The sequence below is a fragment of the Amphiura filiformis genome, chromosome 3 (assembly GCF_039555335.1).
Source record: "Amphiura filiformis chromosome 3, Afil_fr2py, whole genome shotgun sequence".
Taxonomy (NCBI): Eukaryota; Metazoa; Echinodermata; class Ophiuroidea; order Amphilepidida; family Amphiuridae; genus Amphiura; species Amphiura filiformis.
Window position 1 is genome coordinate 36,453,366 of NC_092630.1, and position 17,915 is coordinate 36,471,280.

The 17,915-nt window shown below is 35.4% G+C and overlaps 1 protein-coding gene across 1 annotated transcript in view; it reads left to right on the top strand.

Annotated features, from left to right (window-relative positions):
* Nucleotides 1–17,915, top strand: part of LOC140148438 (N-acetylglucosamine-6-sulfatase-like) — a 53,507-nt gene that overhangs the window by 27,123 nt on the left and 8,469 nt on the right. Inside the window, 7 exon segments of the mRNA XM_072170376.1 lie at nt 347–514; nt 3,720–3,802; nt 6,159–6,277; nt 7,764–7,915; nt 7,917–7,967; nt 12,154–12,264; nt 16,243–16,353. Coding sequence (XP_072026477.1) covers nt 347–514; nt 3,720–3,802; nt 6,159–6,277; nt 7,764–7,915; nt 7,917–7,967; nt 12,154–12,264; nt 16,243–16,353 — 795 coding nt within the window.

Here is a 17,915-nt window from a genome sequence, read left to right on the forward strand (position 1 = left end):
TTTAATTTCAATTTGTTCAATACTTTTAAAAGGGCATTTCGTGATACACAGCATCATCCCCCCACTTTTCTCAAAAACAGTTGAGATTTTTATATCACTGGAAACCTCTGGCTATTTCTTGTAGATTAATTCGTTTAGCAAAGGTATCATGAAATACGAAATTACAACACATTGTCTATATGGAGCAGTGTAATACAAATAATCATGCATAACTCGCAAACGCAAAATCAGAATAAACTGAAGCTTTTTTTGTGGATAATAAAGCACAATATTTAATTTAATTTATTCCAAACTAGTGAATTGATAAAAAGCATAATCAATGGCTATTTTTTCCCCTTTGATACAGAACAATCGTTCCCATGAATTCTTAGCAAAGCAGAATGGCATATTCCCGTTCTTTGCCATGGTCTCCACCCCAGCCTGTCACTCACCATTTGACTCAGCACCACAATACATGGATGAATTTGCTGATAAAAAGGCTCCGCGAGATCCTAGCTTTAACAAAGCTGGCATGGTAAGTTTGTGTCTGATTATCAACAGATTGATGACTAAAAATTTGCACTTAGGTGTAACACCAGGTCATTACATTTGATGATAAAAGAGGTTGATGATTTTACATGTTGATTATCCTAAGATATTACATAGATACTGTTTTGTTGGGAATATTTTTTTCATCATAAATTGTTTCCGCACTTTTAACCAGACTGCATCTAAATTGTGCATTCACCTTTTCTTAATAGCACACTATTGGGGATGTCACTGCACTTTTATTCTTAAAAAGGCAAGTTTAACTAAAGACCAGATTTTTTTTTTTTTTTCTTTGAACCTGCCACTATAGAGAACACCTCAATTTTGGCACACATTTGTCACAACTGACTGCAAGTGAATTTTGCAAGTGTTTTAATTTCATGAATTTCACAATTTGTGAAGTTCAGCTTGTACAATGTTTCTTCTATATAAATATGCTATTTCTGCTGATACTTGGATATTTTCATCTTCATGAAAATATAGTTGCTGCTAATAAAGTCTTTACTGTACCCTAAAGGACAGTTTATATATCATTTAATATATTTTGCTCTGGTTTTATTTTCAATATTTTTCCCTAAAGTAAAAATCTGGCATTATTTTTGTTACAAATTCAAATATGGTTTTAGAGTAACAACTTTACCATTTATTAAAACCAAGTTGCAAATTTATATACTTCTGAAAATGAATTTGCTAACTAATCATGAAAAATAACTCGTAAAAATTGACTGTGGCGTCATTAATACACGGACAATAGTATTTTTTCCACCCATTCATGTTAACCTCGGAGGCTAGTGACATACATCTATGGGCATCAAGTGTCTCTGTGTTTGGCCTGGGTGTATGGGTGTCCTGGTTTTTATACCGCTATAACGTATGCATGCGCGGCAACAATTTTCTAGTCCTCAGCTGAGTAATCTATCGTACATGTTTTTTAGCCAGCACCGCTGATAGATTGGTTAAAGTTGATATTTTTACAGTGATTTTATTTTTGTGGTATGTGACCTGTGGGGTTTGCTTTTGTGATACTGGGGATTAGTGTACCTCTACATGTAACCTGCTAGGCACATACTATGTACATTCACTAGAGGGTTTAATGCTTAGACTTCATAATGACTTCACAATGTATAGAGTAAACTAAGAACATAACTGTCCACTGCCCTTAAGTTCATTTGTACTACTGTGAAATTTAACAAATTAAATATTTTTCTCACCTGATCCATCCCAGTAGAGACAATGAATAGCCTTCTATTCCATGGGCATAAAGAAGTTATTTTTAAACCAATGACAAAATGCTAAAAATAAATACATAATACTCACAAAACATACTTTAGCATAGGTACTTTGTAAATTTGGATTTGAAAGGAAAAAGAAAATTTTCATTTTATGCATATGTAATTTCATTTGGGAGCAACTTTAGAAAAAATGGTTGCCACCTGGCCCCAAGCATAATCCCATCCCTAATATTTAAATTCTATACCAGATCTTAACCCTAATCCTATTTAACCATAATCTTAACCCTTAAACCTAACCTTAATCATAACCCCTAAATTAAACCCTAATCCTAATTTCATGGGATGGGCAGCAGTTATTATAAAGTCTTACTGTGCATTTTGTAAGTAAATGAATGATAAATATGAAAATATTGTCATCTTAACAATGTTCTGGACAGTGTGAACATTTGTGCACCTGAAAATAAGAGCCTTATAGTACTCATGGTATGTACTTTGAGAAGAAGTACATCATCAAAAAATAATTGATTTGTCGAAGTACACCATAATGAGAAAATTCACGCGTCTAGCTGTGTGTCTCCGTTGACAATCTGGTCTTACTCCAAGTTCTCTTCTCATCTTGAAGTTGCCTGTTTTAATTGTCTAATACAAATATTTAAATCTTATATTCAAATGCGGGATCAATCACAAGCTCTTTAATATACGCCTTCCACGCATACATAAGATTAAGTTTGTGGATTTAAGCGTATAACTCAGCGATGAAATAGATATATTTGAAGTAATATATAAATACTATCAATCAAATTGACATCAAATGACCTCTTGGATTAGATACCAGAAAGACTTCAATTTGATAGAAAATATTAAGATATCGATTCCACTGACTTTACCAGTGAAGGAACTTTTAAGCCCAGGTACCAGGTAGTCCTGTATAGAAACTACATTAGCTGCAAGTATTTACATGTTACTACATGTGCTTACATCTTTACAGCGACAACAGATGGGGTAGGAAGGAAGGAAGGATCGCGTAACCAGGTGGTTTTTGGGCAATAGAACACCCATTTGTGCACTATCTTTTATTATTTCAATGGATTTTGTTACAACACCACCAGATGCTCTAATTAGGTGCTGGACATACTGTAGGATTTCCGTATCCATGAAAGCGAGATGTGTTATGGATATGTTTTCGTAAATTTTGATAGGAATACCTAAAACTTTGCAGTGTGTTTAAAAAATGAATAAGAGGGGGCTTTATCGGCTTTTATATTAAATAAATTTATCTCAAGAATCACCGTTCCTGTAAAGAGGAATATTTGGTCGTCGAGAGCATAGGTATTGCTAGGATATTTAGGTGTGAAAGTTTTAAGATACCAGGATCTGATATAATTTTTCTTTTCAAGTTACAGTGACTTAGACCCCAAGAACCACTCTCCCTTTTGAAATTCAGTAACTTATTGGTAATCAATATTTTTATACGAAATTGATCCTTCCCATATTAAAAACATTATCGTTCTTAAATTTCAATTTCTATCAATTATACGGCGCGAATCTCAGCATTCCTATAATGTTGCGATTTAGTTTGCAGTGCTCGGCAGTGCTCAGCAAGTAGGAACATGAAATAACATGATGATAATTTATTCATGTTTCTAGAACACCTCTAGGTGGTATGTGCTCGCTGCTCCGTTAGGAAGCCAAAGTTCGATGACTCATTTTGGGTTGTAGCCACCATGGCTCATGAGGGGTTAGAACATTTTACTTAGCACTTACAGGCATGGCACCACTACAATCTTTACTCCTCTCTCAAAGGCTTACTGAAATTCACCAAAGATTACTTTTTTCGGTAACATTTTAGCGTGTAAGTAAAAACAGTATGAACATAGATCCAAGCTAAAAACTTGTTGTAGAGTAAATAACTTTGGTACATGTTGCCTTTTTTCGTATTCTTTTTGTACAATTTTTCAGGACAAGCACTGGCTGATCAGGCACGCGCCATATCCATTAAGCAACGCATCGCTCACGTACATAGTCGACACCTTCAGAAAGAGGTTAGTGACTCGCTCTGACCCAGTTTTTTTGTCATTAAAGGCACCCTTGGCTAGTTATGATCTCATTTACAAACTTGATAAATTATGTATCTCATTTGCTAATTGATTTGTGTACTTTTGATGTTTATACTTCATCTGTGTTAATAAAGCATCAACATATGCCAAACATTGAAATGGTTATAATCTGTAATAGTATAATACCATATAGATGCAACTTTTTCTCCTATGTTAGAGGAGCTTTGATTAATTTATACAAATCTTCATTGATTTGCCACTAATCATGACATTATTGCATTTGTGACAAGTTGGAAGTTTAGCTGATTTGAGATTAAGTTGTATGACACTATCAGTATTATGCTGTATATATAACATGATTTGATCATATCAGGCTAAAGTCGGCAATTTTGAAAATGGAGTTTTCAAGTATCATGTTATTGTCTATAAAGTCAGCATTGTAAATCCACAGTATTCTGTGTCCCCAACATGCTGGTTGTGAAGCTATAATAGTCTAAAATGCTCTTTTTCTTATGTTTTCTGTTGTGTTTTGCTCCTTATTTTTGCCAATATCTCCTATTCAACATTTCCACCTTTGACCGGCATGGATCAATTCATTATGATGCACTTGTTTAATTGAATCCATTAAAGGATTTTGCCTTAGAATATAACAGGTGTCACTTAGTCAAAGTTGCAGGGCATGTCTACACCTGGCATAGCAGAAAATACTACATTTTTGCAGTCAATTATTTTCATACTTTTTTCCTGGAGACAATATTTATGACAATATCAGTAATTTGTGGAACTTGATGATAAATATTTTAGTATTAATCAATTTTAAAGCAAATAGGGTTCATTTTGATATGCAAGTAGCATATTTCTAGTATGTTGACAAATATAAGTGCACCATATATATATTGATAACTGTAGTGTTAGGAGGTTGCAAAGTTACAAGTATTATTTTAAAATTTTAAAGTTTCTGCACATAACAATATTTTCATGCAACTTGGCCTAAATTTGAAACTTAGAAATGCCTTTAATTTGAGCAAGAGGCTTAAACGGTATTTTTGTTCCTTCCACACATACCACACATGTTTGTAAGTACCCATGATCACATAATGACACAATCAAGCGAAATGAGTAATTTGTCAACCAAAATTAATTTCCACTTTCTTATTCATTATTCCTGTCCTTAAAACCGGCTACAACATACTAAAACCCCATCAAAATTAGACTTATGATTCCTGAGATATGAATATTTTCATGTTGAGGAAACTAATCACATGCAAAGAGAATTGGAGTCTTTCTCGCAGCCATATCTCAAACTCAATTTCACAAAGTATTGACTCATTTTGCTGAACCGTATTATGTATAATTTGCAAATTTGCCGCCTTCCGCACAGCATTACCCAGTATGTGAATATTTCATGGCACAAAAATTAGTTAATAACTTTATAAACCATCTGGATTCTTGCCACTGTACGTCCTGTGACTTGTTGATTGCATGAAAAAGATGAGATAATACTACATTCATGAGTCAGACAAGCCGATCATTGGGCTTATTTTTGTTTCTAGAACAGATCTCATTACCAGAGAGAGAAGTACGGAAGTGTGCATAATGCTCGTGTGTGGGGTGGGGTGGATGTGCTTGTATGGGTGGGGTGGGTGGGGGTGTGCTTGTGTGGGTGGGTGGGGTGGGGGGGTGTAATAAGAGCAAGTTACTCATGTAACAAACCGTAAAAAGATTGTTAGTCTATATTGAAAAGTTATATAACCAAATAAATCTTAGATAAGTGATAGAAGAGATCAATTAACAGAAAAATACTATTGGTAAATTTAAGACAAGGAATGACACTGTTAAAGGTTTATGGTTAGGCTTAGCTTTTATGGTTGAGATGAAGGTTGGGGTACTCAGTACAAATGACCATGTGGGTATTTGGTATGTCAATGACCACTATTTCTAGGCCAGTTTTGGTACATATATGGTTCATTTCAAAATGTTCTCAAATTTGTCAGAAAATAGCCATTTTTTGCCTCACTGTAGCCAAAATCTTTGAAACTTACTAAAAATGTGGGGATAAATTGTGAAAACTCTGACAATTTGCTTTAAATTTGGCCGAAAATTGTGACTACTGGTATTTGATGGGTCCAAATTCCTTGAAAAACTGATATAGTAATAGGTCCACATCCAGATTCTCAGTAGACAGTAGAGCACCAAACCCAACTTTGGTTGAAGGTTTGGGTTTGGGTTTGTTATATGGAGATTTTGATGTAAAGATTAGTGTTAGGATTGGCTAGTCTCCTGTATTTTCTTAAATTGGCTCCACAAGATCTTAATTAATTCTAATTTGCATTGGATACAGGTGGAGGACTTTGCTGTCTGTGGATGATATGGTAAAGAACATAGTGACTACATTAGATGAAATCAAACTACTAGATGAAACATTTATCATATTTGCATCTGATAATGGATTCCACTTAGGTAAGAAAATAAAATGCAAATTTGCATTAATGTAGTAAGAGGATATAGGAGTATACAAGTACAAAAAAGATTTCTACAATCGGGAATTGTAATTGCATTAGCGAGGCTTCTCTGAAAGTCTGCTTGAATATATAAAATTCACAACATTAAATCAATGAGATGAGTGTTGAAATTATACAGACAACAGGTAGTCAACAAACTAATCTGAAACTTTCTACATATGTACCAGACAAATAGGAAAACTTGACATAATTTTGCAGGCGTCGTTAGGTAAGCTTAAAACTTGTGGACTTCAGGACATTACTGGTAAAAAAGTCTTCAGACCAACTGTCTCACCCTTACAATATAGTTCAGAGGGCAGAAAGCACTTCTTCAATTCTATGTTGCAATTATTTACTATTAGTTTGACTTCTTTATGATGAAGTTTGAATGTCATATTTTAAATGTTAAAACTGGTTTTAATTGTTAAAATTTAAACAGTTTCAAATGATGGTATTGATTTGAGTGACAAAAGCTTGTGTGGTACTAGTTTTGGTGGGAAAAAGAAGAAAAAGAAGGAAGCTAAAAAGTAGAAACAACGTTGACAACACAATGCTTGCAATAAATAATAATGGATTGATGGGCCTTGTGTATTACCTCCACACCCATATACAACACAATTGGGAATTTTACATGTGTGTACTGATACAAAATTTGATCAAGAGGTGCTGTTCACTCCCCTAAATTATTAGCATGTAACAATCCTTAAATCGGCAAATTGTAACCAAAAATGGGATTTTATATGGGAGGCGTGCGTATACCTCTTCCCTATGCTCATAAAAGCATAACATATGTGCAACATAGCACATGAATGTATGTATCTGCCAGTGATGTACGTCTGGGAAACCAGTAGTGACTCAAATCCTAACATTTAACCCAATAATGCCATCGATCAATATCACTGAAAAACAAGCCGTATGTGATGCATGAATCTGGGGAAAAAAATGCTACTTTGATGAAATAAGAATGTGAAGAAATAGATGTTATCATACAGTCTATGTATTGCCTACACTCTTTTACTCACTTTAAGACATGTTCAAACTTGTTCAAGCATATAAGCGCCAAAGTAAAGTTTTTGTTTGCGGTGAAAATATTTTCACGGATTATGCAGTAAATACGGTGCGTGAACATATTTCGATAATAATTAATACAATATCAATTTTGGAGCTTTTATAACCAAATTTCATATGCATTTCAAGTTGTGAATTTAGAGAGAGTCATCCAAATTGATATACGAAAAAAACCCGTAACGGAAAAATATAGTTGTTTTGCAATAAACTTGCATACGCTCTTTGATCTACAAGAGTTGAACCAAACTTAAACTTATGCAAACCAAATTTTGTTGTAACGTCAAAGAAAAACAAAACAGCCTAAACTAATTTCCCCGAGATCCAGGTGCCGTTTTAGGCTTCCGCTAACTGTTTTTATTGCGTCTTGATTCTCACAGGCCAGTTTTCGTTACCTAACGACAAGCGTCAACTGTACGATTTTGATATCCGTGTGCCATTGATGATCCGAGGTCCAGGCATACCAGCCAACTCCAAGAACACCGATCCCGTGATGAATATCGATATCATGCCTACCATCATAGCACTTGCGGGGGGAGCAGGCACCATCAAATGTAGATGGAATGTCACTGGTTCCACTCCTGGTGAGTTTATGTGCTCATAGACTGTCAAAAACATGGTCTATGAGGTGCTTAGGTTCATTAAGGGCATATACCTGAGAAGTAAAAAAGCACTGAGAAATCAGTGTGTATGTGGTTCATAAAGCATGGTATATCATGAATGACCCCTAATTTCTATCCAAGTTATTTTAGTATTATTCAGCAATTCTAAAGTTATTTGGCAATTATTTATTTAAATCAATTTTCTTAGTATTTGTAAACTGCTGCACAATAAGTGATTTAGCAGTGACCTTTAGGTGTGTTTATTATACTCTGCTAGGTTTGTTTTTCAAAGAGGAAACACATAATAACCAAAATCCATACTTAATGACAGTTTGGATGTCCAATGTCAAAGTAAATGTCACCAAATGTCAATATTTTTGCTTAAACTGAGAAAAAATATGAAAAGCTGAAATTGGGAATGTCACAAAATCTATCCTTGAGTGCATTGCTGTCATAATTGATGCCTCGGGGCACATCCATCTTGGGAGGAACAATCATCTCAACTATTTTCTCATTTCTAAATCTACAGCAAAATTGATGTAAAGTTGAGATCAAGTAACCAGCAGAAGAAGAGAAGAGAGAGAGAGAGAGTTAGAGAGAGCAAGGATGAGAGAGAAAGAGAGCAATAGAGAGAGAGACTGAGAGAGAGAGAGAGAGGGGGAGAGAGAGAGACAGAGAGAGAGTGTGTGAAAGAAGTCAAGGAGATAGGTAGAGAAAAAAGAATGATAGAAAGGAGAAAAAAAAGAGGCAGTAGGAAAGGATGAAAAAAGGGAAGTGAGCGCGAAAGTCAGCTAGAGAGAATGCCAATGACACACTGAGAGAGGGAGAGATTGAAAAACTAGTGGATGAGAAGAGATGTAGAGAGGCAGTGAGAAAGAATGTGGATTTGGAGAGGGTGGTGAGAATGGTAGCGTGTGGGGGGGGGGGCAATGGGAAATAAAAGATGGTGAGAGTGAACATCAAAGAGGGTATGTAAGGGAAAGCAAATAAGAGGGAACGCAAAAGAAGATCACAGATTGGAAAACAGGAAAGAATGACAAATCAGAAAATAGCAGATGATACAAGAGGTAGTGAGAATCAAAGAGTGGATGAGAGAGAGAGAAAGAGAGAAAGAGAAGAGGACAGAGACAAGAAGCAATGAGCTCGAGACAGAATGGAAGAGAAGCCCATGAGAGTGACCGAGTGAGAAAGAGAAAGCGAGACAGACAAACAGACACAGGAAGAGAAAGAGATAGACAGTAAGAAAGAGTAATATGAGGTGAGAGACAGAATGGAAAAGAAAGGTGGTGAATAAAGTTGATTGTATAATCTATGCCTTTCTCTGTTGTTCTCGCTCATTGTAGTTATCTCTTATTAAATTTCAGACTTACAGACTTTTAAGCTCTTAAGCTGAATTTATACTCCTTCACTGAGCGACGAGCAATTTGTATTTGATCAATGAGGTAGTGCGCTTTTCCCAACGCAACAAAATGTGTGCTACCTCATTGGCTAGAAATCAAGCGCTTGTCGCTCAGCGATGGTGTATAAATTCAGCTTGTTCAGACACACTTGCTTTTTGACCAATGAGATAGCACACTGTTTGGTATAGCTTATATTGGAAACCAATTGGTCAAAAGTTAGTTGCACCTTGCTTAGTGATTGAGTATAAATTCTGGTTGAAAGTGAAGTCAAAGAGAGATAATTTAAGATAGACCAAGCCAATGATTGACAGCAGAGAGAGAGAAAAGGAATCAATAAAATAGTGGATCAGACAAGATAAGAATTATAGTAAAACATGTTCAATTGAATAACCACAGCTACCAACAATTGTACGCGATCTGACCGTGTTGGTATTTCAAAATACAGCGTGAACGCATGACCTTGCTTCCTAAGGACAATACTAACCAATCACAAGGTGGATTCTTTTCCGCGTTGTATGCATTTCGCACATGGTGTTTATCACAGTTACGGATAATCGTCACGCTGTTGGCAGCTGTGTTCATTCAAATGAAATTGTTAGTAGAGTGAGAGAATAAGAGAGAGTATGAAAGAGAAAAAGAATGAGAGAGAAAGTGAAAGATAGGGGCAGGTAAGCGAATAAGGACTATGAAGCGATACGTTTGAAGTAAGCTTCCTTCCTTCTGAATTAGATTATACTGTTATTTATGGCAACAAGTTTAAACATGACTTTTAAGATGCATTATGCACTTTGCATAGATATTCCATATTTATATTGAGAATAATCACATTGTTTCACAAACTTAGCTGTGTTTTTAGTCTTGAATATGTTTCAGGTAAAGTGACTTGTTTTGACTTGTTTTGAATTATTGCAATGGGTAATAGGTCCTTTGATATTTAAAAATATTTCTGTGTGTATTATACAAAATTAGTGTTCTGGTGACTTCTGCAGAATTACCAAACTCTCATTTTGTAGCCCAATTAATTGGCTTTTCAGTAGTTTTGTCTACCACATAAACCAATGGTTAAGGGGAAAATTGGGTGACTTTTGGGTTGATTTGACCCACAATTTGGGATGAAATGTTTTTGGCAACCCTGATGATCTGACCTAATTTTAGTCTCTATGGTTAATTTATTTAAGTAATGAAATTCACCAGTAGCCACCAAAGCACTACTTCAGATTATGTAATCATAATTGACATACATTTGTAAATTGAACACTTTGAATATTCAAAATGTGAAATTTTGTGTTACAAAGCACGAAATAGATGAAATAGAGTGGCAACGTGATATGCTCATTGCACACGGGGACAGTACAGAGCAGATGGCTATCCTGAGTGTAAAAACACAAAGTATATGGATGTAAGAATTCTTGACTTCATTTGGGTGTTGTTCCACAAAGATGTGAATTGATCTTAAGCGTAATCAAACTTAAGATTGATTTTAAGTCTTTTTGAAATGGCCCATAATGTGTTTGTGTGGGCACTATTGATGCACATAACTTTTCTTTCTTAATCTCAGTTCAGAAATGGAATGGACATACTTTGCTGTAAAAGTGTGTGAACCCAAAATTATGTTACACAAGAGCTTAGTGAACATGTGTTTGACAAGACCATAGTGAGCATACATTGCATATGTCCAATCAGTTTCTGAACTGAGTATATATAGATTTGTAACTGACGACTTCATGCAATATGTATATATACTTAACACATGACATCATCATTAATATTCATTTTTGTCTTTACAGTCAAGTTTTGAGTCTTGAGTCTGGTTTTCAAGGTTAAACTAACTTGTTATCGGAGGAGGTTTTGTGCCGTCCATGAATTGGCATGAAGTGTCAGACTCAAGACATCACTATTTTATTCCTTATAATGAATCTTTTTTCACTAAGAAAAACAAAGGGACATCTGATTGGAGAAGATCAGCACTTATAGAACATACAGGAACGTATAGAGTGAAAGGATTCAGAGGTTGCAAAAATACCCAATTTTTAAATGTAAGATGTCAACCTGTACTAGTATTGTGGTCTGGCGCTAACCTATGGACATGTCAGATTGGACGAGCATGGTTGTATGCATGAAGTGTAATTTCATTTGTTACTTTGTTTTATTCATTCAGCACCTCAACTGACAACACCAATCCTTAGACCTTTTTTCCAAGCTTCCATCATCCACTCTCCCAATGGTCTGCCGGCAATAGTTAGGCATGTCCGCTCGCTGGCTTTGAACTTCTACAGGAATGAATGCTTGTGGTATCCTGGAATAGTGCATGATCGGATAAAGGAAAAATGGTCTATTATATTAGCATCGTAGAATTCCAACATTGTTTTTCTATTGGTCTACTCTAGTTGAAATCCATACACACTCCCTATGGAAGACTTGTCCATAATCACTGTATCCCCTACAAAGTGGATGTACATTTGAAATGGAGTCACCCATTTAGGTAACCCCATTTTGAAATTTAAGGTGAGATTAAGGTCATGTCTTCAATAGGGGATGTATGGATTTCAACTGCTGCAGTAGCTCAATTTGGGTGAATGGTCAGGTTTGACTCAGACACCCAATATAGAATCATGTTTGTTTCTTGATCCTTGAAGGAGCTCTTCAATTGTGTACTATTTCCCTTATTAACCAGTAGGTCACAATCTTGCAGTTGCTACTCAGACTGGTACATTTCAATTTCAGTTGGATAAGAGTCATGTATACTTATTATTTTGGTTTCTTTTAAGATTCCAAAGACTAATACCACCATAAAATGGAGGAACGGAGCTCTCATTGAACATGATGGAGAATATGCACCTGGTGGTTCTCTTGACTGCAAAAATACAGATTATTTATATGTAAGCTTTGTTGACGTTGGTTATGCCAGTTATCAGATGGCGTGATCAATTCAAATGACAAAATTTCACTTGTTTACAGCTCTGTTTTTTTAAACATCTGAAACTTTTTTGCAAGACTACATTAGGGTCAGTAGTTCAAAGTTTTGTGTGGGTTTAGCTTCCATTGCATGTAAAATGCACAGTACATACTATATGGGATTGTAGAATGGACAATTCCAGTTGAAATCTATAGACCTCTAATGGAAGCCATGACGTCCTTAATCTTCAACATAGGGAGTGTGAATTTCAAATGAGGTTACCTGAATGGGTGATTCCATTTAAAATCTACACCTCCTGTGTGGGAGATTAAGGTTATGTCTTCCATAGGGTTGCATGGATTTCAACTGGAATAAACCAATGTAGATTGAAATATATAGGATGCATAGTTGCATACATGCACTGGCGGGAAAACCTTCACAAAATATTGAGCTGTATGATGGGTCATAGACCAGGCAGAACCAGTCCTTTGATAGCAATATAACTTAACTGCTAACATCCAAAGTAGTTTTTGCAAGTTCAAATTGCGGTTAAAGTTTCAATGTGGATTATTTGGGTGCGAAATGGTCCTCAGCTAAGAACCAGTGCGAGGTGAGGGCATGTAGCGTACTATCAGAATATGACCTCTGCAATGGGTTATTCCAGTTGAAATCCATATACCTTCTGTGGAAGACATCCTTTACTTGGGGTGTCGATTTCAAATGGAGTCAACCATTTAGGTTACCCCATTTGAAATTCACACTCCCTGTGTGGAAGATTAAGATCATGTCATCCACAGGGGGCGTATGGATTTAATCTGGAATAGAACAATACATCATGAAAGTGATCAAGTTGTATCGCTTATGCAGAATAACTTTTGGTTTATTTGAACTAGTAAACCCATTTCGTACACCCATGACACGTACACACCTGACATGTCCATTTTGCTTGCACCTTTTTGCTGCATTTGCAATCTTTTATTCTAATAGCTATTATTGCTGTTTATATTTTTTTAATTGCACGTGTTTGTGAATTGTGTTGTATATTCTTGAAGCTTCCAAAAGGTGTTGAGTCCAAAGCACAAACCTCTTTAGGCAATACTGTGCCATGGCGGAAAGCTGCATTGATAGAACACCAGGGAGAGTACAGACGATATGGGGACTACGGCTGTACAAATGCAGACTACCTATGCGTAAGATACCTAAACCACTAGCAAATGTCAAACCAAAATAAAGAAATTTAAAAAAAAGTTGTAACAGATAATGAGAAGATCAAAACTTTTTGATAAGTATATTTTGTCATATGAGAGAGAACTTCCTTCCAATTGGAATACGTTAAAAGTCATATTAATGTTTATGCAAATGGAATAGAGATATTGAAGATTCAAGATATTTTATTAATATATTCCTCAAGACTTATTTGAGATGTAAGATATTATCTATAGTTTGATCAGCTCGTAATTTTTGGCAGAATTTTTAGGCCTGTACCGCTACGCTGAAAAGTAAACCAAAGTTAAGAGTGATATACTATACTTCATTTTGTGTGTTAAAACAAGTAGACAAAATAGGACTTCAATTAATAAATTGTGATGCTTCTGGTGAGATGCCACAAGACAGTTCTCAAAATAAAATATATTAATATTAATTTGCGATGTTATAAGGCCCGCCAATTACGAGCTGATAAAATTATAGATACCAGAATGTGAAATTAATGCTGCAATATTTAGGTCTATGTCTTAGGAGTTGTAGCCAATTAATTAATGGAAGCTATGCAAAATTTTAAAAAGTCAGTCAATTTTAAACTACTTTTGAACTGAAATTTGAACTTGATTTTGTGATATGGTAACATTTGGAAAGTTTAAATAAAATAGATAAATAACAAAACAGTTATTGATTAGTATAAAATTGAATAGAAATATTTGAAGAGTACTTAATTATTGATAGTATTAATAACTTTTGAAGTTCAAATATATTTTGAAGGTACCTCTCTCTCACTGAGTTCACAGACTCGCATGGTAAGATATGCATGGTAGTTCTGCAGCCACATACAGAGGCAGCATTGTATACTGGTTTGTCGCTGGAAACAATTTAAACATGTTGAACCCACCTTCGCTGCATGCTTCTGTAGTTCTGTATGTCAGCAATTGAAAGCAAATAATCACCTTCATATTAACTAAGTTTTATGTTGAAAGGTCAGAGTTCAGAGTGTTGTTTTCACTTCATTTTGTTTTGTCTTCAAAATATGTGTGCTATTTTCAAAATCATGGAATGATCTATAAATTGTGGAGGCATGGTCATTTTTGCACTTCAAATATATCAAGATATTATACTTAGGGAATCTATTTCATGATGTTCTCTTTTGATCGACCATTGTGAACACCTTATGAACTACTTCAAATATATGATCTGAACTTTGAAACTTTATCACCAACATAAAACTTGCTACTAACCCATTTCATAACATCCATTGGTGACGGGGTAACATTTTGGAAGTTTCAAGAATTTATGTATTTGTCTTGCTGTCGATCATCATGGCTTTATTGAAACTTGGCCAGAGTAAGACAAAGGCTGCCACTTGACAAAATTGCTTCAATAGTCTATGCCTGCCATGATTCAAAAAGTTGTAAGTCAAAGTGGTACCTGAGCTAGTGGTGTTTGTGCTCAAATATTGATATCAAAGCCCACACTCACAGGGAAAGGTATGGATGGGTTCAATGCATGAGATCCCAAGGCTGGTTGTAGTGGGTTTAATTTTTCCCCCATGTGCATGATTTTTTGTACAAAATAGCGAAAACCTTTGTTTTGGCCTATTGTTTGTTATAATTCAATAACTCCAATACATATGGAAATTTGAATGTGACCAGTGACTTCTTTGCCTCATTTCCTATAAGATCAGTGTATTACCCTGCTGAAATAAACTGAATTATTTAAGTGAAATTGCCAAAAGTGGACAAATATGGCCTGAATACTCTGACTTGCCTTAACAAAGAGTAAATATTGTGCTTGTTGATATGATATTTTTGCTTGATTGTGAGTAAAGGTTGCAATATACTTTTTTGGTTCCATTTGCTTGTTGGATAGGCGAAATTAAAAACTTACTGTCCTTGCATAAATTTTTGAAAGATATTTTGGTTTCATATTTTATAGTGATGCACCGATCCACCCTAGATCTGAATCTACTGATATCTAATATTTTGCTGGCTTAATCGGCTCATCCGATCCTGACCTTGATCTGTGATCCTACACACCTTGATAAATTAATTAGGGTGCCCTCTACAATTGGTAATTATCAACTGTGACTGATAGCAAAGCAGAGCGCAACTTTGCTGTCATAAAATTTGAAGCCTAAATCATGAAATACTGATTGTGCATGAAAATACTTAACAAGTTCATTAGAAAAACAAGTGAAGGGATTTCCCCCATTGCTGGTTCAACCCGATTCAGATGTTCCCATTGTGATCGGTGCATCAGTAATATTTTGATTACAAAAAATCCCACTTTATTGAAGATGGCTTTGCACAAAAGCCGTTTAAAAAAAAAAAATAAATAAAAAGCCCCCCCCATAATGTTCAATCTTTTAAAATGAAATTGGTTCATTTTTTTCAAACCCAATTTTATGGCATATTTATAAGTGGATTCAACCAAATTTTGAATAAATGTTTTAAACTGCCAAGATATATAGCTAGCGGAGTACCACATTATTTCAGCTTCAAATTACCAAAAACATTCATAACAGTCGAGTTGTTACTAATAGTATTCATAATTTTTGGTAAAGAATGAAATATTCAAATATGCCCGAAATCATACATATATAGGTTTTACAATCTTGGAAAATTACCATTCCATTTAGTCATTGATTTGAAAAAGAAAACCAATCCAAACAAAGAGAAACATTGCCCAATAAATGTAGGTCATTGTTTGCTGTCTAATCATAGTCCGTTCACTTCAACTTGATCCCATACAGAACTGCGCCCCTGATTGTGTATGCGAAGATGGGTTCAACAACACATACTCATGTAGGAGAGTGCTTACTAAAACAGATAATACCATGTACTGTGAATTCAGTGATGATGAGGTAAATAAAAAAATACTGATCACTAATGGCTGGTGGTATTTCAATGAATGCTCTTTGTGGACAGAATGATAACAAAACAATGTAATTTAAAAATATGTACAATAGTGTGCATAATGTTGGACATCCAACATTTGATTGTCATGCATTGGCAACAAATAACTTGACTTTCATCATTGGTTTTCAGCAAAAGACCATAATTGAAAGTCTGTTGCTTTTTTTGATCTCAGGGTTTCCCAGGCACCTGGTGAAAGAAGTTTTTTGAAAAGTTTTTCTTTAAACTGAATGATTTAAGACATACTTATTGTAATTTGTTTCATTAGTAAGAGCATATATATGAAATACCACCAGTCATGTTGTAATCAACTTGTATAACAGTCATTTATAAGACGTATGGCATATATTTGTTTGAATCCTGTGAAGTCTTGTAGGCCTTCGTGTGTATGTGAAGATGCCATTAACAACACATACTCATGTATACGTACACTATCCGAGGGACACAACTATATCTACTGTACCTTTGAAGATGATGAGGTAGATTTATGATCCTGCAATGGGCTATTCCAGGTGAAATCAATACACCCCTATGGAAGACATGAGGTTTAGATTTCAATTGGAGTCAACCATTCAGGTAACCCCATTTGAAATTCACACTCCCTCTGTGGGAGATTAAGGCCATGTCTTCCATATAAGGTGTATAGATTTCAATTGGAATAGCCTTGCATGCAAGAAAGTTGTAAATGCTTTGTTATTATACTTTGGTTCACCTCAAGTTGGGTAGTGACTTCTATGATTTTCGTGTTTGCGCCTCAAGCGTGCCAACAAAATGCTCTGTGTGGTTAACTTTACATGCACGATTCAATACTGTGACAGTGAAGTGCGTGCGTACGTCGCTACCAAACTTGAGGTGAACTAGTTTAGTAAGCACTTAGAAATGTGTGCATTCAGCCGATGGACTGTTTTGTGTGGTAAGATGGTGAATGACTTCAATGATGACAAACCAGGATTTATTGTATTAGATGCTATCATCATGCTGAACCCAAGCTGATCACAATTACTGCCATTCCAATTTCAGTGAACTTATACACCAGAGGTTCTCAACTGGTAGAGCAAGCTCCACTTGAGGGGCAGTGCTGCATTCCAAATGGCCCATGGCCAATTAATTAGAATGGCAAAGTAAAAGTCAGTTAATTTTAACCTACTTTTGCATTGAAACTTTGAATTTGTCTTTGTTTTGTGATATGACACCATTTGGAAAGTTTAAATAAATGTTTGATTTGATTTGATTTGATTTGTTCAGGTTTTGACAACCCTGGATAACCCACGAAAGCCTCGATTGAAGCTGATTTCCATAGGGGTCCATTTGAACACCGGAACGGGTTGGGAACAGTCAGGGGTTAACACCCTACTCTTTTCAAACTGGCTGCGAGATACATGTACAGGTATGGCTCTCTGTACACAGGACCGACGGCTTAACATCCCCTCCGAAGGACGGAGTACTTTCATGATTCATTTACCCAATTCTAAATGAACCATAGGAAGAGCGGAAGTCTGAATTTAATCTA